The following is a 20,623-nucleotide window of genomic DNA, read 5'->3' on the forward strand; positions in this document are numbered from 1 at the left end:
TTTTGAGGGGCATTTTTTTATTATAAATTTAATGTGGTTGATTAATGAAAAATCACAATGAAGTACCAAGAAAACGTTTGTCAATATAAAAATTTTAGCAGCATTTCCATAGTTTCAGGCTCTAACATTAGTCACACTTCCTCCCTCCCGCTACCAAAAAAAGAATCCAACGGGACTACAGTAGAGCATCAAGATGTTCAGCTTAGTAAAGGCCTCAAGGAAATCCTCAAATCCAGTGTATCGTCTAATATTTCAACTCTCCCTGCTCCTGAATTGCTAGAATGTTGTATCATTCGCTTTAGTGTTTGAGACAAGAATTCTGTTCTTCAGGCTGCGAGGGGAGAAGAGGGGTGAAAATTTAAACTGGACTTGATATGTGGTGCTGGAACACGCATCCTTACGTACATACACTCTCTACACGGACGACGACGAAGGGCCACTGCGGGGTTCACCAGTGTCTGGCATGTGGTGGCAGTGGGGGGGTAGGGGGGCGGGGGTGGGGGAGGGGAGGGCTGGTGCTTCAGCATCTGCGCTGTGAGGGGCAGGCCAGGGCCCGGCGGCCTCCCTCCAGCACAGGCTAACGGTAGGATTAATGAGAAGGGGAGACAGGCAATATGAAAATAGAATACTGGCAAACTATTCCCTTGCTTCTTTGGTACTTTCCAAAATTCTCTGATCAAAAAGGTATAGGGAAGCACACCATTACAAAATTACAGTTTGAAGTATTTACAGAAGCGATTACGATATATTACAGAATCAATACACAGTATATGAACAGATTCCTCAGTGAGAGCCCTCGTGAACCCCCACCCCAGTATCAAGAGCACACCCGTGGACGTACACCTGCCCAAATGTGCACCAGCCATCCCGACTCGCACTTGTCTTACAGTCTGTTCAACGGGGGAAACACCCCTTTCCAATCTACACTTTCCTTTGAAAAGGTTCTTGAAATTTGCCACTGAAATCACGATGTACAAGGATTTGTTGAATACTGGGTCCTAGGCAATACAGCTCCACTCCCATTTTGAGTATGTCGGAGATAATGCTGTCTAGTCTACGTACACACTATGCAGCAGACAGGGAAGTAACCGCACCACGTCGTGTCACCACGATACCAGTTTAATGCACGTAACTCTGTACAGTAGTTAAGTTAGCTCTGGAGGGGGACTCTACAGTGTAGGTGAACAGTGTGGTTTGGAACCCTAGGAAAGGGACGCGGAGAAGCTGGGGGCGGGGGTGGGCAGCCCGCGCACGGGCAGGACGCATGCCACGTGCCACCCCCACGTGCCCACCCTAGACCACCCCTTGTGCGCAGCGTGGAAGAAGACACAAATCACACGTAGGGGAGGATCCCGTACATGAGGAGGGCCATGATAGCAGCGCTGAACAAGCCAGCCACGGGCACAGTCACAAACCAGGCCACAAAGATATTCCGGAAGAGACGCCAGTCCACGGCCTTCCGGGAGCGGATCCAGCCCACGGCCACCACTGAGCCCACCTGTGGGAGCACAGACATTCAAAGGTGAAAACGGAGGCCCGCGAATTTAAGGGTGAGGCACAGACTCTACAGTCAAGCCATGGAAAGCAGCTAATCTCAGAAGTAAACTTCAGTATAAAACTACCAATTCTTGCCTCTTGATTTGTTCAAAGCTTTTAAAATAATTACGATCTTAGGTATAATTACTTTCGGGTGATTCTACTCTGCACACAGTTCTGACACACTTCGCCTATAATCTGTTCCATCTGAGTGGAACGTTAGACAAGTGTGTGTCTCCCCTTCTCTCTGCACCTTATAAACTAACTTCACTTCAATATTCCGCAGGCGGGCTACGGTGGACCACAGCACACTACCCTGCTTTGATTGGGCCGTGCGACGGCGACAACGTACCCTCTCCCTCGCAAAAGCAGCATCGGGAGTGTCGGAGCTGGAGAAGACCTCTGAGAATGTCCAATCCGCATGGTTCATTTTACAGAGGCTAAAACAGATCCCGAGGGGCTCTGGGGCCCGGGAGAACTGCCACAGCCCGAGGACAGAACTCAGGCCTCTTGATTTTAAACTGGTTTTCTCCTCTATCTCAAGCTGCCTGGCCATCTTTGTACCCTCACTAGTGTGAAGGGAAGTAAACATGCAAACGGCAAAGTAAAATAAAGTAAGACAAAGCGGAACAAACACATTACTGGATCGGGGCTGTCACTCGTGCCTCACAAAACGACAGGTACAGATATTGGGAAATCACATTAATACGGATTCCAAGCTTTTTCGAAACACTCACCGTTCATCTTTATGGTTTGTTGAAAGTTTAAAAAGGAAAAAAGACTCAACTTTAAGTATCCTAAAAATGAAAAAGTACAATTCCCATAATATCTCATGCCTCACTCACTCTGGTGGGGCGTGGAGTTGGACAGAATGCCCATTTGTGAGCTGGATTTTTCCATAAAATAGGCTTTGTTTCCACTGACCCTCAAATACTCCAGAGTCGTCAGGGGCCAATGCTGTTCAAACAGCAACCAGGTCTAACCACAGGAAAAATAAAATCCAACACATCAGACTGTTTATGGACACAACCTGGAACATCAAAACCAGCGGTATACTGGAAGGCAGTTAGTCTGATATTCTGTCAACCCAAGCCGTGATCAACCAACATCTTCGGGACAGCAACTAACATGTACGAGGAGCTTTCAAAGTGATTATTGTACTTAAAATCTTTGGCTGTAACCAGTACCCTGTATGAACTTGAGAATGCTGTCTAGAAGTTCCTAAAACATGACAATCAAGATTTTTCTACTGTGTAAGGGTCAGCTAGTTTCTGATGGTCCTCACACACGGTCAAGTCCACAAACTCTAACTCCTGTTACGCACTGTCTCTCCGGAGCGTGTCCTCTTTAGTGCCCTTTTGGTTGTTCTGGATTCCCTTAGGGAGGACATGCTCAAGTTTTCATTTTATCACATCCTCTTCCTTTCTTAGAAAACTTTTTTGAAAAAGCATAAAGGTAGGGGAGCCTGGGTAGCTTAGTCGGTTAAGTGTCTGCCTTCAGCTCAGGTCATGATCCCAGGGTCCTGGGATTGAGTCCCGCTTCAGACTCCCTGCTCAGTGGGGAGTCTGCTTTTCCCTCTCCCTTTGCCCCTCCCCTCCACACTCCCTCCACTTGTGCTCTCTCTCTCAAATACATTTTTTTTTTTTTTAAAGCATGAGGTTAGAATATTACTATAGCAAGTTTATGTACTAGGAGGGATGGGCAATTTCCCAGACCTCCACTACTGTCCTATTTATATATTCCTTTCTTGTTTTTATCAATATACTTTTATTTGTAAATAATAGGGCACATTATTTCCTTTGTTTAAAAAAATTAACATTCTAGGGGCACCTGGGTGGCTCAGTGGGTTAAAGCCTCTGCCTTCGGCTCAGGTCATGATCCCAGGATCCTGGGATCGAGCCCCGCATCGGGCTCTCTGCTCAGCAAGGAGCCTGCTTCCTCTCCTTCTCTCTCTGCCTGCCTCTCTGCCTACTTGTGATCTCTGTCTGTCAGAGATAAATAAAGTCAAATAAATAAATAAAAATATTAAAAAAAATTAACATTCTATTATAGGCATCTCCCCATAGTGCTCATAGGCTTTATGATTAACATAAGAGATGGCACACCCTTTAGATGGATGCACCTTAATTTAACCACTTCCAGTTTGTTTCCAATTTTTCCCTATTAGAAATAGTTCCAGGGCGCCTGGGTGGCTCAGTCAGTTAAATGTCTGCCTTTGGCTGAGGTCACGCTCCCAGGGTCCTGGGATTGAGTCCTGCACCAGGCTCCCTGCTTCTTCCTCTGCCCCTCCCCCGGCTTATGCACGTGCACACGCTTGCTCACTCTGACAAATTAAAATCTTAAAAAAATAATAGTTCCATGATTAGTGTATTCATTCATATAGCTTATATTTGGGTTAAAAAAAATAATATTCCCTGAAATGGATTATTAAAGGAGGCTTTTATTTAGTTTTGTTTTTAATTCCAGTATAGTTAACATAGGGGTTATATTAATTTCAGATGTACAATAGTGATTCAGCAATTTAAAGGGAGTATTTAAAAAATATCTTGAAATAATTTGAAACTTAGAGAAAAGTTGTAAGAACTCCACATACCCTTTACCCAAATTCACCAGTTCTTAACCTTCTGCCACAATCCATGAAAAAACATTTTCAGACTTTAAAATATCCTACTCCTTATCAACCTCCCTCTCCCCTGCTGCTAAAGACTCCCCAATCCTGTCTTCACTGCAATGGTTACAAAATGGTAATTTACCAACAATGGTTGCAAAATGGTATTTTACCAACTTCCTACCATGTATCAGATGGAATGCTGCAAGGAGGAAGAACAGGGTCTTCATACAGACTGCCAAATAGTTTTATTAACAGTTGTAAATGTACAAGGTCATCCATAATCTGTGAATTTGGGTACACTGTAATCATCCTGCAAGTTGTTCTTTTTTGCTAAGCAATCAACAAAAATATGTGCTACTGTTGCTTTAATTTGCATATCTTTACTCCTAAGGCTAAACTTTTATTAATTTATCCAATTGTACCCCTTCTAGTCCTTACTATATATAAAATTATCTCTCCATGTATTCTGCCCAATTGGAATCTAAATGTGCGCTCTTATTTATTTATGTGTGGTCTTTATTGAAAGATAATAACTCTTTTTTTTTTTTTTTTTTACTGATTTATTTATTTATTTGACAGAGATCACAAGTAGGCAGAGAGAGAGAGCGGGAAGCAGGCTCCCTGCTGAGCAGAGAGCCTAGTGTAGGGCTCGATCCCAGGACCCTGAGATCATGACTGAGCCGAAGGCAGAGGCTTAACCCACTGAGCCACCCAGGCGCCCCTTAACTCTTCTTTAATGCAAAGATTTTTCTCGATTCACTGCTTTGCTTTGTTTCAAGTTTCTAATTGCATACAATAAAATATGCTGTACTCTTCTCCTATGATTTGTCCTTGAATATTTAATAAATATTTAGTTCTATTTTACTGTAAATTTTCTAAAATAAGATCCTATTTTATTTTAAATTTAAAAATTTTTTAAAATGCTGTTAGGCCATCAGATTAATTTTTTGAGAGCTGTGTGTCTAATTTTGTTTTTCTCGACTGACAGCCAGCGATCCACCCTCTCTTACCCAACATCACCAAACTATATCGTTCCTGTATAGCAGGCTCTATCTTTGGCCTATCTACTGTTTTTATAGAAACAGCAGATTTTTTTCATTGTTGTGGTAAAATACCTATAACATAACATTGATCATTTTAGCCATTTTTAAGTGTACAATTGAGTGGCATAAAGTACTGTCACATTGTTTTGGAAGCATCAGCACCATCCATCTTCAGAACTTTGTCATCTTCCCCAGCTGAAACTGTCCCCGTCCACACTGCTGCCCCACCTCCGTAGACTTTCAACTCCCTCTCTCGTAAGACTGTCCTTCCTCATTACTTTTCTTTTTAGATTATTTTATATCCTTGCGAACCTGACCCACCAAATTCACTTTGGTCTTCTTTTGTAAAGTTAGAAGAAAAATTTGGTTGGGTTTGTATTTGTGAGGAACATAATACCTTTTTTAAAAAGATTTTTTAAAAAGTAATTTCTACACCACCCAAGGTGGGGCTTGAACTCATGACCTGGAGATCAAGAGTCACATGCTCCACCCACTGAGCCAGCCAGGCGCCCTGGAGGGAACTCATATCTTTACAAAATTTAGTTTTCCCATCCAATAACACTGTCTCATCTGCAAGTCTGCTTTCATGTCTGTGTGAAGTTATGTGCCTTTTTCATATACAACACTCACATTTATTAGGATTATTCTGAAATATCTTTTTGCTGCAATTCTGGAGGTGTTGTTGTTTTATTACATTTTTGTACTGGCTACTGCTGACAGACGAGCTGTAGAGTTCTTTACTTTTATGGTGCGCTTGGTCATTTTTGCTGAATTCTAGCAGTTTTAGAGAATTTTATCAAATGTCTTTTGGCATATATGTCAGTAGATGATCATATGTTGTTTTTTAATGGATTGATAAACTGCATTACTTTGAAGGTGTCAGAACACCCTTCTTGGGATTCACTCAACACCTATCTGTTGAGCGCTTATGAGGCGCCAGCCCTGTGTAGGTGCTGGAGGTGGATAAACCCTGCCCTGTTCAGAGCCTGTTTTCTAGTAATCTGGAAAATCAATTTGATCCTGCTGAAATGTTCTAAAATCACTGATGTCATTTATTAGCTCCTTAAGTTTTATACAAATATTCATATATCATTTTAAATCAGGTTTTGGTCATCCCAAACCACCCCCACGTGGAATTAAGATGTTTGGGGATAACACCACTCTGAATCATGGTTAAAAAGCTCAGGGATGTGTTCAAGAGTGGCTGCTGTGTGCTGTAGCCATGGCTGGACACCAAAGTGACCAAGGCTCACAGAAGGGGGAATAATTCAAGTTCCTGAAACCTACATCTGTGGATAATTTTATTTTCAAGAGTCCTCTCTATTTTTTTTAATTAAGGCTTTGAACTTTAACCAGAAGTAGTGTCCCAGGAAAATGTTTAATGAACTGAACTTGGATGTAAAATATAAAAATGTATAACACTGTAAGATTTATAGAAAACAAAACTTGTCTTACTTATGCCTTCTGAAATATAGATTACACTAATATGGTATACTATTCAGGACAATGTGATTTTTCTAATTATCCTTTTCTAAATTACATATTCAGCTAACATCTGGACCACTTAATGGAGATTTATAAGTGTTTTAAATGGGGTACAACAAAATTTAAAGTATGCCCTTAGCTATGTACATTTAGAAAAACGCATGAATGAATAAAATGTACCCAGATACATTCAAAAGCTTATTTTCAGCAACAGTTTCCATCCTTTCCTGCCAAGTTCCTAACTTTGCCCCCCTTGTGTGGAAGGTGGCTCTAAGCAAGACGCCTAACAAGCAGATCGGACAGGAAGCAGAGCTGGAAAAATCAAACAGGTGGGGTGATTATTCCTGAAAACACAATGGCGTTCAGTTATGACTTTATGTGGATGTCAGAACCTTTCAATGTTTCCAGAATCATGGTGTCACCCACACGGGGCCTTGTTCCTAACACCACGCTGTACCTCTCCTATTTCCGTGTGCACCTGCTACGCAGGGGGCTGGGGCGCACAGAGCTGGCGCTGCGGGAGGGCTGGCGCTCCACGGGGGGGGGGGCAGCCACAAGCTCTTCCCAGTGCCTCACCACCCAGGCTTTGCGCTCCATGGTGAGGACTGGAGAGCCAGGACTCTGACTTATGCTACTGCAGCAACTAGCTCTGGGCTTTGTCCATCAGTCCACCATAGTGACACTAGCCAGACTGACCAGATTCCAAGTTGAGTTCTGGCTCCTGTCTATTTGATAGGTGACATCGATTGTGGTCTCGTGTTCAGGAGACTTCTATTAAGTCTCCAGCGAGCTATCCTAACTCAACTTATCATCAGCTCTAAGGAAGCAAAACCTATCACATGATTTGTATGGCTATTTTAGAATAATGATGACATACACATTTATCCATTAAGGTCCTATACAAATTGGATATAAATCCCTTAGGAGCACCTCCTCATTATAGTAGAAATATAAATATTGGGGAAATGACATGAATGTAGTTTTTTTTTTTTTTTTTTAAGATTTTATTTGACACAGAGAGAGAGAGATCACAAGTAGGTAGAGAGGCAGGCAGGGGGCCGGGGAGCAGGCTCCCTGCTGAGCAGAGAGCCTGATATGGGGCTCGATCCCAGGACCCTGAGATCATGATCTGAGCTGAAGGCAGAGGCTTAACCCACTGAGCCACCCAGGCGTCCCATGAATGTAGGTTTTTATGGGCACTTAATACTTTTCATCTCTTTCTGTAAATAGTATTATAAAATTTAGTGTTATGGGCAAAAGAGGTATCATCAGTTACAACACTTCATACATTCATACAGTATAGGTTAGACTGCTGAGAGCGTTAGGTAACAGCCAGGACCAAACTCGGTTTTTCAAGAGATCTTTCAACTGGTGGGAAAGAGGCGGCCTTCACTAGGCTGGTTACATGCAGGGTTAGTCCTCTGCCTTCGGCTCAGGTCATGATCCCAGGGTCCTGGGATCGAGCCCCATATCGGGCTCTCTGCTCAGCAGGGAGTCTGCTTCCCCCTCTCTCTCTCTGCCTGCCTCTCTGCCTACTTGTGATCTCTGTCAAATAAATAAATAAAATCTTAAAAAAAAAAAATAGAAGACAGTAACATTTATTTAAAAGCAGCCCCAAAGACTCTCCATGCCTGCAGAAAAGTTCAAAGCTTATCTCCTTGGGAGGAAAATATACTTAGTAAGAGGCGTTTCCTTTCTGTTCCCACACACCCGTGAACTGAAGCTGATGCGAAGTAGGGGGAGGAGGATCACTTTTCAGTTCATAGAGTTTTGTGTCATTTGAAATATTCCAATGAACCTGTGCTCCTTTCCTAACTTTTCCATCACTGGACTCAGAACAGTAACAGTGATGGACTGGCGGAGCACAGCGCACTGTTCCTGCCTCCCTGCTTTGTACTTGGCCTGTGCGCAGGGCAGGGCGAGGGAGGGCAGGGCGAGGGAGGGAATGGGGCCTGCCCTGCCGCTGTGGGACCTCAGCTGGGCCCCTCCCTGGTAGAGTGAGCGTGGGTGAGTTGCTCAACCCTTCTATCTTCAGTTTCCTCATTGCTAAAGCTGAAGTCCCCTTAGCACTCACCTCAACAGGGGCCTGGGAGGATTAAATAGACTCACATTCACAGGGCGCTTAACATGCTGCCCCGGAGAGCCCCTGCCCCGTCTTAGTTGTGGTTGGTGAACATCACCAGGATCGCTGTGATGAGCAGGAGGCACAGAGCATGAGGTCGGCACTTGCTCAATGTATGACCTTGGGCGAGTGACCTTACTCTGGAGGCCTCAGTTCTCTCATCTTTAAATCAGGAATAACTACCAATTTCATAGGGTTGCTGTGGGGTTCAGTGGTGTATTTACTGAGCATGTATGAAGCCCTGAACACAGCTCTTGGCGTTCCCCAAGCACTCAGTAAGTGGCGGTGATTTTTATAATAAAAATTTGTGGAAACTGAGGGTTTTCTACATACTGTGGCAAAAAAGGGAGAAAACAAACAAACAAGGAAACAAAAGCCTCTTTCCCATAAGGCTGATTCTCCATGCCAGAAGGCTCCGGATTTGTCAGCTGGCCCACTTAAAATATTCCCATAAATGCCACTTGACATTTTAATATTTGAAGCAAAGTCATTCACATGTAGTGGTATTTGTCTATAATTGACACATCGGTTGGTGTTTTTAAACCGCGTGTGAACGTGGATGGCGGCCCCTGTCTCGGTCACTGTGGTACCCTGCTGCCCACAACGAACGGTGCCTCACACAGAGCGGGTACAAATGTTCTTCTTGAATGACATGAACAAATGAACGTAGGAAAAATATGGAAGTGTCTTTTGCTTCGTTGAAGTCAGTGAATATTTTTGTGTATAGGAGGCCCGCTGGGTACGCTTTAACATCTCTCCACATACGGCGCAGACCTGGGTTCTAGTCCTGCCTCCTCCCCGGGGGACCTCCGATGACTCCAGGAAACTCAAGGAGACCGTTTCCTCTTCCTCGACCTTTTAGGGTCCTTGCAGCTCTAACACTCCCCCTTTGTAAGCAAGTCCCTCCTGCATAGTCCTGAATTCTAGAGCACTGGACAGTGATGAAATTCAGCATTACCCTCCTTGGCAGCTGAGGCACTTTGACAGTCATAAAAGGAAAAAGCACTGAAACAATCGAGTCTTACACTTCCATTGACATGATGTCTCAATGTCTACGTCCACTGTCAACACCCAGTCCCCTGCGCTGGCTGGAAGTGGGTGCCATGCCCCCGTGGGAGCCTATGAATATGGTTAGCGTACACATGACATCAATGCAAAACCCACTGTGGAAAAAAACGAGGGAGAAACAGGACAAACGGAAGTGTGAAGCACAAATAGAAAGAGGGAGAGCTCTTGCCATGCACACGCTGAGAAAGCCAAGTGTGTGCGACAGAAGGCATCACCCTGCCGCGCCCGGAGGGTCGAGAGGGACAGCGTGGGATAAGCCAAGGCCCGCGTCCAACAACACCTTTAGCAGACCCCGCAAACCTCAAGATGACTGTCTTCAAAAACAAGCACACGCCAAGAGCTGCCAGCTTTTCTCCCATTCGCTTGGTGACCAGGGAAGGGCCCCGGCAGCCTGATGGAGGGAGGGACCCACCTTGCAGTGCGTGGTGCTGACCGGAAGCCCGACGTTGGAGGCGATCACCACGGTGAACGCGGAGGCCAGCTCGATGGTAAAGCCGCTGCAGGGGGGGAGGGCACAAGAGACATATCACAGGCGCTCTTTGTATCAGCCTCACGGACACCCCAGGGGTGCCAGAGTCTCACCGGAACATTCTTTGGGTCGATTGTTGGGCTGCTGACCGGGCAGATGACATTAACAGAAAAGAAACTGCTGCATAATGACAACAATTCACACTAAGACTGTGTGTGATACTGTTGACAGCCCTAAATAGCCTTCTTTTTCCGATATGTTTTCAAAAAGCACACACTGTCGTAACTGGGTCAGAAATTCCTGCTGTGTAAAAAATGCTAAATTAGTCATTTCTAAAGTGGCAGAGAAAAAAAAAGTACTCCCATTTTTAAAATGTACTTCTTGCAAAAAAGTGAATTTTTTCCTCCGACTGCTTGTTTTTCTTCAAATCAATCTTTTATAAAAGAATCATTACAGTGAGTTTCAAGGGTGGGGGGTGGAGGAAGACTTTTTATAATAGGTGGTTCCACGTCCAGTTGTGTTCTCCAAGTTCTCCTGTCAGTTTGTCCTTAACCCGGAACACACGTGGAAAACACACACAGCAGAAGGACCACCCAAAGGCAAATGGAGGGTCACGGCTCCCCCTGCCCGGCTGCAGGAAGCACGCGCAAGCTAACCTCCGAGGGTGCCAGGGGAGAGCTGCTTCCATCCAGCAGGGGAGGCTGGTGTGGCGGAGAAATTTGGGGAAATGCAGACCCTGGGCCCCGCTTCCCTCTGGGCCTCCCCAAGGGTAAGACCACCAGGGGGCCTGGACCCAGGTTTCTTTTCCTCTTCCCTCCTGCTCTGGTTCAGCTTCTCTTCCCCTTACACTCCCAGCCTCTCACCTTCTCTCCCTCACTCGAAGCCACTGCAGATGGGCCAAGTGCCGCACGAGGGACAGCAACGATGGGCGTTGAGCCCAGTGGGCCCCAGCGGCCCCCGAGGCTGTGCAGAGGGCTTGGGGGCAGAGGAGCAGCGGGGGAGGACTTCAGACACTGCAAGCTGGTTCTGCGGCAGGCCCGGGAGGACAGCCCTGCCCCTTGGGCTGGCGCTTTGGCCTACCTCGATGGTGTGATGGGAGTGAGGTCCTTCCCCATGGTCTGGATCACTCTTCTCCCCCAGACCCAGAGGCCGGTACAGATTCCAATTCCTCCATAAAACAGCAGCCAGACGGGGGTCGCTGCTTCTTGTAGGACTGCACCTTGCTCGTAAATCAGCCACAAGGCTACCAGGGGACCGATGGCGTTACTGGGAAGGGGAAAAAGAGACAGTGACACAGACGTGGTCTGCATGCACCCACGGTCCCGTGCATCCCGGGCTTGAGGAAAGCCCACCGGCCTGTATTTGTGCATCGCCCACACAATCGAAATGACTCATTTGTTTTATTGTGGTGAAAACGCCATCAACTTTACTACTTTCACCATGTCTAAGCGTATGGCTCTGTCGTGTTCAGCAGCTCACTCAGTTGTGAACCAGAGCTCTAGGACTCTCTCACCTTGCAAATCTGAAACTTTACACCCACGGTACAGTAAGTCCCTTGGCCCCATCCCACCCCCCTCCACTGGGCGCGGCTCACCATCACCCTACTGTCTGTTTCCACAGATTGGACTACTCTAGGCACTTCACAGAAGGAGAATGACTCAGTATTTGTCTTCGTGTGACGGGCTTATTTCGCTCTGCGTCTCGTCCTCAGGGTTCATCCACGTGGGAGCACGGGTCGGAATTTCCTCCCTCTTCCAGGCTGTACCCCCTGCTCCCCGAAGACAGCCCACACCTTCATCCATTCACCTATCGCTGCCACCTCCTGGCTGCGGCGAAACACGCTGTGGTGAACACGGGTGTACAGATGTCCCCGCGGGACCCTGCGTGCAGCTCTTCCGGGCACAAACTCAGAAGGAAGAGGACTGCTGGATCACACGGTGGTGCTATTTTTCATACTTTGAGGAACCTCCGGACCGTTTTCCACAGCAGCTGCACCCGTTCACATGCCCACCAACAGCGCACCAGAGCTCCCATTTCTCCACACTCTCGCCAACACTTGTCACTGTGATTTTTTTTTTTAATAGGAGCCCCTCCCTCAATGGGTGTGTGACTTATTCATTTTTTAAAGAAGTACTGAATTATCACAAGTGGACACAAAAACCCAGTTCTTTTTTTCTCTTCTATTTTTTCTCTATTTCTATTTTCATTACTAGCCTTGCTACTAATACGAACTACCAGTTTGGGCACCCACATCAGCTCCCACACGACAGACCACAAACACTGTCTCTAACCCTCAGTTCTCACACCCACCCTGCTGCTAGGTATGGTTGCTCCCATCTTACTGACGAGGAAACGGATGCCAACGTTCCGTCACCAGCAGAAGGCAGGACTCAGGCCTCACCCCCTTTCCCCTCAACCGTTACTGTCACTCAGACCCTTGGCAGGCACATGTGGACTGTTTTGGGGGATGCCACAGGTTTGGTTTTGTTTAGTTTTTAAAGGAGACTCCATGCCCAGAGTGGAGACCAGTGCAAGGCTTGAACTCATGACCCTGAGATCAAGACCTGAACTAAGACCAAGAGTAGGACACTTAGCCACCCAGGCGCCCCATTCTTTGGTGAAGTGTCTGGTAAGGTGTTTGGCCCCTTTTTAAAATTGGATTATTTGTTTTCTTATTGCTGAGTTTTAAGAGTTCTTTGTATATTACTCTTTTAGCAGATTTGTCTTTAAAAAAATTTTTTTTTATTTATTTGAGAGAGAGAGAACAGATGGGTAGGGAGGAGCGGGGGCAGAGGGAGAAAGAGACTCCCTCACTGAGCAGGAAGCCCAACATGGGGCTCAATCCCATGACCCTGAGATCATGACCTGAGCTGAAGGGAGAGAGAGAACCAACTGAGCCACACAGGTGCCCCTGTTTCTGGCTTCTCTACTCATTTTCTCGACACTGTCCTCCACCATGCAAAAGTTTCTAATTTTAATAAAGCCCAGTTTACCTAGTATTTCCTTTATGGACTGTGCCATTGGTGTTGTATCCTAAAGAGTCATTTCCATAACCACCGTCATCGAGGTTTTGTCCTGTGTCATCCTACTGGGAGTTTTAATAGTTTCCCACTTTACACTTAGGTTTGCAATCCATTTTGAGTTCCTTTTTCTGAAGGGTGTAAGGTCTGCGTCCAGATTCATTTTTGCGCATGGACGTCTAGCTGCTCCAGCACTGTTTGCTGAGAAGACTCTCTCCACTCTGCTGCATCTCCTTTGCTCCTCTGTCAAAAATCAGTTGATTGTATTTATGGGGCACTATTTCTTTTTTTTTCTTTAAAGATTTTGTTTATTAATTTGAGAGAGAGAAGGAGCGTGCTCACCCATGAGTGGGGGGCAGAGGCAGAGGGAGAAGCAGGCTCCCCGCTGAGCAGGGAGCCCGATGCAGGGCTTGATCCCAGGACCCTGGGGTTATGACCTGAGCCCAAGGCAGACACTTAAATCGACTGAGCCACCTGGGTGCCCCCAAGGGGGTCTATTTCTGAGCTCCATTCTGGTTCACTGACTTATCTATTCCTTCACCAGTACCACACCATCTTGATTACTGTAGCTGTATTACAGTAAGTCTTGATGATGGGCAGTGTCAGTCCTTCAGTTTTGTCCTACTCCTTCAATACAGTGCTGACTACTCAGGGTCTTTTGCATTTCCTGACAAATTTTACAATCTGTTTGTCGATATCCATAAAATAATCTGCTGGGATTTTGACTGGGATTGTAATGAATTTATAAATCAAGGGGGGGAAGAACTGACATCTTGACAATACTGAGTCTTCCTATCCCTGAACATGGAAAATCCCTCCATTTAATTCTTTGATTTTATTAATCAGTTTTATAGTTTTCTGCAGGTCAATCTTGTACACATTTTGTTAGATTTATAACTGTTTCATTATGTAAACGATATTCTGTTTTTAATTTCAAATGCCACCGGTTCATTACTGGTATGGAGGAAAGCAACTGACTTGTATATTAATATCATATCCAGCAACCCTGCTATAACTGCTTACTCGTTTCAGGAACTGAAGAAGTTCCCCTTTATTCCTAGTTTACTGAAAGTTTTTGTCATGAAAAGGAGGTGAATTTTGTTTAAGATTTTTCTGCAACTATGGATACAATCATGTGATTTTTCCTTTTTTAGCCTATGGGTGTGATAGATTACATTAACTGATTTTTGGATGTTGAACCAGACTGGCATACCTGGGATAAACATCCTTTGGTCATGGTGTTTAATTCTTTTTATACATCGCTGGATTCAATTTGCTAGTACTTTGTTGAGGATTTGTATATCCATGTTTGTGACACATACTGGTCTGCAGTTTTCTTTTATGTCAATGTCCTCCTCTGTTTTTGGTAATAAGGTCATACTGGCCTTACAGAATAAGCTGAGAAGTATTTGCTCTACTTCTATCCTCTGAAGGAGACTAGAGAAATGGCATAGTCTCTTCCTTAAATGTTTGGCAGAATTCACCAAGGAACCCATCTGGGCATGGTGCTTTCTGTTTTGAAAGGTTATTAATTATGGTTTGATTTCTTAAATAGATACAGACCAATTCAGATAGTCTATTTCTTCTTTCATGAGTTCTGGCAAATTGTGTCATTCAAGGAATTCAGTCTTTTTCATCTAGGTCATCAAATTTATGAGCAGAGTGGTTCAGAGTATTGTCTTTTTAATGTCTAGAGGATCTAAAGTGAAGTCCACTCTTTCATTTCCAATATTAGTAATTTGTATCCTCTCTTTTTCTTAGTTAGCCTAGATAGAGGCTTATCAACTTTATTAATTTATTCATAGAATTAGCCTTTGGTTTCACGGATTTTCTCTTTTGATTTCCTGATTTCACTTTCACTGATTCTTTTCTAATTCTTATTATTTCCTCTGCTTACTTTGGATTTAATTTTCTCCTCTTTTTCTAGTTTCCTTGGGTGGAAATGTAGATTACCTATTTTATATATTTATTCTTTTCTAATATATACATTCAGTGCTATAAATTTCTTAGCGCAGATTTTGCTGCATCCCACTAATTTTGATGTGTTTTCATTTTAATTTAGTTTAAAATACTTAAAAATTTCTCCTTTGATCCATGCGTTATTTAGAAGTGTGTTGTTTAGGGGTGCCTGCTTGGCTCGTGGGTTAAAGCCTCTGCCTTCAGCTCGGGTCATGATCTCAGAGTCCTGGGATCAAGCCCCACATCGGGCTCTCTGCTCGGCAGGGAGCCTGCTTCCTCCTCTCTCTCTCTCTCTTTCTCTGCCTTCCTCTCTGCCTACTCGTGATCTCTGTCGAATAAATAAATAAAAGCTTAAAAAAAAAAAGAAGTGTGTTGTTTAATCTCCTGGTATTCTGGAATCTTCTAATTATCTTTCTGTTGTGGATTTCTAGTTTAATTACATTGTGCTCTGAGAGCAGACACTATATTAGCTTTATTTTTTCAAATGTGTTTAGGTGTGTGGTATGGTCCAAAATACAGCATAACTCACTGAATGTTCCATATGAGCTTGAAAAGGATGTGAGTTCTGCTACCGTTGGATGAACTAGTTCACAGATGTCAGTTATATCCAGCAGATTTGATGGGTTTAGGGGATTCAACTATATCCTTACTGATCTGCTTGCTGAATCTGTGTCTGTTCTTTCTAAAATTAATATAGCAACTCCTGTTTTCCTTTGATTAGTATTAGCATGGTCTATTTTCCTCCTTTTAACCTGAATGTGTCTTTCTACTTAAAGTGGATTTCTTATGGCAACATACATTTGGTTTTTGATCCAGTCCAGCAGTCTTTGTCATTTAACAGGTGCATTTAGACCACTGACATTCAAAGTTATTACTGATTTAAGAGGATTAAGATCTACCATATTTGTTACTCTTTCCTATTTGTTGGCCTTGTTCTTTCTTGTTTTTGTCTTCCACTTTTTTTGCCTTTTAATTGAGCATTTTATATTATGAAAATTTTCTTTCTTCTCTTAGCATATTGTTTATACTTTTTTTAAACTGTTTTTAGTGGTTGCCCTAGACTTTGCAATACATACTTATATAGCTAATCCATGTCTGCTTTCAAAAAAGACTATACCATTTCACAGATAGCATGGGTCCTTAAAATTAAAAAAAAAAAAAATCCTCATTTTTCCCTCCCATCCCCTGTATCACTGCTGTCATTCATTTCATTTAATACAGGCACATATGTATTATATACATATATACACACATACGTGTATATAATTCATACATGTATTAATACACATATACATATATACACATATAAAATATATAATATAAATATAAACATATAAACATAAAATATATAAAATACATACTTAGTTGACTTCCACACTGTGGGGATTGGGATGCTGAACCCCACACAGTAAAAACTCTGTGTATAATTTCTCTCTCTTTTTTAAAGATTTTATTTATTTGACAGAGAGCAAAAGAACACAAGCAGGGGGAGCAGCAGAAAGAGAGGAGAAGCAGGCTCCCTGTTGAGCAGGGAGCCTCATGTGGGGCTCGACCATGACCTGAGCCAAAGACAGACACTTAACCAACTGAGCCACCCAGGCGCCTCTATAATTTCTGACTCCACAAAAACTTTACTACTAGTAATGCTATTGACTGGAAGCCTATTGACACATATTTTGCATATTATATGTATTATATATTATATTTTTACAATAAAGTAAGCTAGAGAAAAGAAAATGTTAAGAAAATCATAAAGAAGAGAAATGTATTTATAGTACTGTAGTTATTGAAAAGGACCTGCATGTAAGTAGATGCACAGTCCAAACCCATGTTGTTCAAAGGTCAATTATATATGTACATACATACATACACATATATATAGCTGTGTGTATGTATGTACGGGGATATATGTGTGTGTGTGTATATATATATATATAGTTCAATTGTGGTCTGACAGCAGACATTGTATTATTATACTCTTTTCAATTTGTTGAGATATGTTTATATATTAAACTATATTTAGGTAACTGTATATGTACATATTTACAGTTACCTAAATATAGTTTAATATATAAACATATCTCAACAAATTAAAAAGAGTATAATAATACAATGTATACTAGCTACACAACTGAATAACTGATACACTGTTAGTATTATTTTGAACAAACTGTTATCATTTAGATCACTTAAGAATAAGAATAATAACTTTTTTAACCTTTACTTAATCCTTACATGATGTTCTTCCTTTCTTTTTTTTTATATTTAAAAAAAATTTTTTTAATTAACATATAATGTATTATTAGCCCCAGGGGTACAGGTCTGTGAATCGCCAGGTTTGATGTTCTTCCTTTCTTTATGTAGATCTGAGTTTCTGAGCTATATTATTTTTCTTCTCTCTAAAGAGTTTCTTTCTTTTTTTTTTTTTTTTAAAGATTTTATTTATCTATTTGACAGAGAGATTGAGAGAGCACAAGCAGGGGGAGCAGCAGAGGGAGAGGGAGAAGCAGGCCCCCTGCCAGAGAGTCTGACGCAGGGCTTGATCCCAGGACCCTGGGATCATGACCTGAGCTGAAGGCAGACGCTCAACCATCTGAGCCACCCAGGCGCCCCTAAAGAATTTCTCTTAACATTTCTTACAAGGCAAGGTATTTCTCTAGCAACAACTCCCTCGATTTTTGTGCATCTGAGAAAGTCTTTATTTCTTCTTTACTTCTGAAGAATAATTTCCCAGGGTACATAATTCCAGGCTGGTGGATTTTTTCCCCCTCAACACTTTAAATATATTTCACTACCCTCTCAAATGCATTGCTTTCTGAGGAGAAGATGGATTAATTCTTATTTTTGTTCCTCTGTTTTTCTCTTCTGACTTCTTGCAGGAATTTTTCTTTAATTTTCTACAGTTTGAGAATGATATACCTAGATATAGTTTCTTGGGGGCATTTATTCTACTTGCTACTCTCTGAGCTTCCTGGACCTCTGGGTTGGTGTCTACCATTGATTCAGGGAAATTCTCCATGTTATTGTTTCAAATATTTCATCTGTCCCTTTCTCTCTGTCTTCTCCTTCTGGTAATCCTATTATGCATATGTTAACACCTCTGTAACTGTCCCACACTCCTTGGACATTCTATTCTGGTTTTTCGGTCTTTGTTCTCTTTAGTTTGGGGGATTCCTGCTGACATAGCCTCCAGCTCAGAGATTCTTTCCTCAGCCGTGTCCAGTGCACTAACTAGTAAGCCCACCAAAAGCCTTCTTCACTTATGGGTCCTCTCCAGTATTTCCTTCTGGTTCTCTGTTAGAGCCTCCACTGTCTCTGCTTCCATTGCCCATCTGTCTTGCACGACGCTTACCTTATCCATTAGAACTCCTAGCATGTTAATCACAGTTGTTCTAAATTCCCAACCCGACCATTCTAACATGCCTTGCCACGTCTGGTTCTGATGCTTGCTCGGTCTCATGGTTCTCGTGGGCTAGTTTCTCTTCCTCCAGGTTAGGCTGTGATAGTACCTCAGCGGGTTAGGCTCCGGTTAACTAGTTTCCCCTGAGGGCAGCTTGCTAAGAACACAGCGGTCTGGGTCTGTCAAGTATGGTTACTTTGCCTCTCCCCCGCCATGGAAGCAGGAGGGGACTGCTTCCTCTGATCTTCACCGTGAGAAGCTGGCAGAGCTCCTAGAGGCAAAACGGACAATCTGGTGGGGGCCCTACCACGGGCTCTCCCTGGAGTCTTTACCTCCCACACTTGCCTCCACCGAGGCCTCTAGGAATTCATCATTACCATTCAGGCCCTCCGGCCCGGCACTGGTTCCCACGACACTTTCCACTCATGTGTCTCCCCCGTGAGCCCCATGCTTGTCTGTCTCTCCCGTACTCGTCTTGGGGCCAGCCGTCTGCCCTCGGTCCTCCTCTCTCTCACGGCTCCAAGAGCAGTTGTTGATTTTTCAGTCTGTTGTGAGGAGAGAGCGGCAGCCTCTGAGCTCCTCTGTGCAGAAGCCCCCACAGGCCTTTGAGGGGCCGTCAGCAGCTCCGGCCTCCCCTCCTCAGCCCGCCGGACGCCGTGCAGGCAGAGCGGAGGCTGAGGGTCACAAAGAGCGGCCTGTCGAGTCTGCTTCTCATTAGCTGTGTGATCCTGGGCAAGAGACGTCGTATTTCTGAGCTTCAGATTTCGTCTTTGAAGGAAACCACTATGACCTCAAAGGACCGTTTGGAGACAGATTAAGAATAAGTTACTAACGGTTCAGCACTGAAGCCTGGGGTAAACTTAATAGCCTTGGGTTAAAGGAATAGAAGCTTCTCTTCACTGCCACATCACTTCCAGAACCTTGCACTTTTACCTGACCGTGTCTGCCACTCGGAAGCCCCTAGGCCCTGCCCGGCAAGCCACTGCTCGAGACGCCAGTCCCCTGCAGCAGTCCCGCCCGGGACTTCCTGAGGCCTTGCGATATGGCTCTGGGGTGCTTCGTTACTTCTCCGTGTATGTTCTTTTAATCTCCCCAGCTGGAATCTAAACTCCAAGAACAGGAACCCAATTCAGAACACCTTGCCGGTACCAAGGCTTCAGTAGGAACTTTTGATCTGGAGGAGGAGGAAGTAGGGTGGTGCTGGGGGGTGTAGTCACAAAAGTAAGCTAGGACCGAACATGATGCCTGAAATACAGGGACGGCAACACCTACATAACAGCGGGTGGAACCCGAGATGACCAGCCCTCTTGTCTGGGAGGACGTCTTCTAAAAAGAACAGACCCTGAATGGCACATGGTTAGGCTGTGTCTGGAAAGCCAGAGCTGTAGAATCAAGAGCCATCTATCTGGGCAGTAAGAAATACAACAACAGCATGTTTTCCTGATTTGGAAAAAAACATTAGGCTTGATGATAATGATAGTAATGAAGAAAATACATAGATACTGACTATGTGAGAAGCACCGTACTAAGCACATTAAATATAGCATCTCACTTAATCCTCCTAGAAATCCCATGAGGCTGGTACTAGTTTTCCTCCCATTTTATAGATTGGGACACTGAGGCTCCCAAACACACACGTGGCTTATCTAGGGCTTCCCAGCTCGTAAGAAGAAAATAGAGACTCTACATATTCCAGGCCTCCATGACCTGCTGACCTGATTGTCCACACTCTCTCCCTCCATGGCCTCCTTGCTCTTCCTACAATACCCTAGGTGCGCTCCTGCCTCAGGCCTTTTGCACCTGCTGTCCTGGAGCTGCTCTGGCACAGCTGCTCACACAGCCGGCTCCCTCAGCCCCTTCAGAGCTCACCCAGTGAGCCCTAACTTGAGTAGCCTCGCCAACACCATGGT

General features: G+C 44.1%; 1 protein-coding gene across 6 annotated transcripts in view; it reads right to left on the reverse strand.

Moving 5' to 3' along the window:
• Positions 1-20,623, reverse strand: part of SLC20A2 (solute carrier family 20 member 2) — a 103,750-nt gene continuing 83,127 nt past the window's right edge. For all 6 annotated transcript variants that reach the window (XM_047717214.1, XM_047717210.1, XM_047717216.1 and 3 more), the window contains 3 exons: positions 11,415-11,600; positions 10,278-10,362; positions 1-1,498 (listed from right to left, as the gene is read on the reverse strand). In XM_047717214.1, coding sequence (XP_047573170.1) covers positions 1,334-1,498; positions 10,278-10,362; positions 11,415-11,600 — 436 coding nt within the window. In that variant the 3' untranslated portion in view covers positions 1-1,333. The remainder of the gene's footprint in view (positions 1,499-10,277; positions 10,363-11,414; positions 11,601-20,623) is intronic.

Source organism: Lutra lutra, chromosome 2 (genome assembly GCF_902655055.1).
Source record: "Lutra lutra chromosome 2, mLutLut1.2, whole genome shotgun sequence".
Taxonomy (NCBI): Eukaryota; Metazoa; Chordata; class Mammalia; order Carnivora; family Mustelidae; genus Lutra; species Lutra lutra.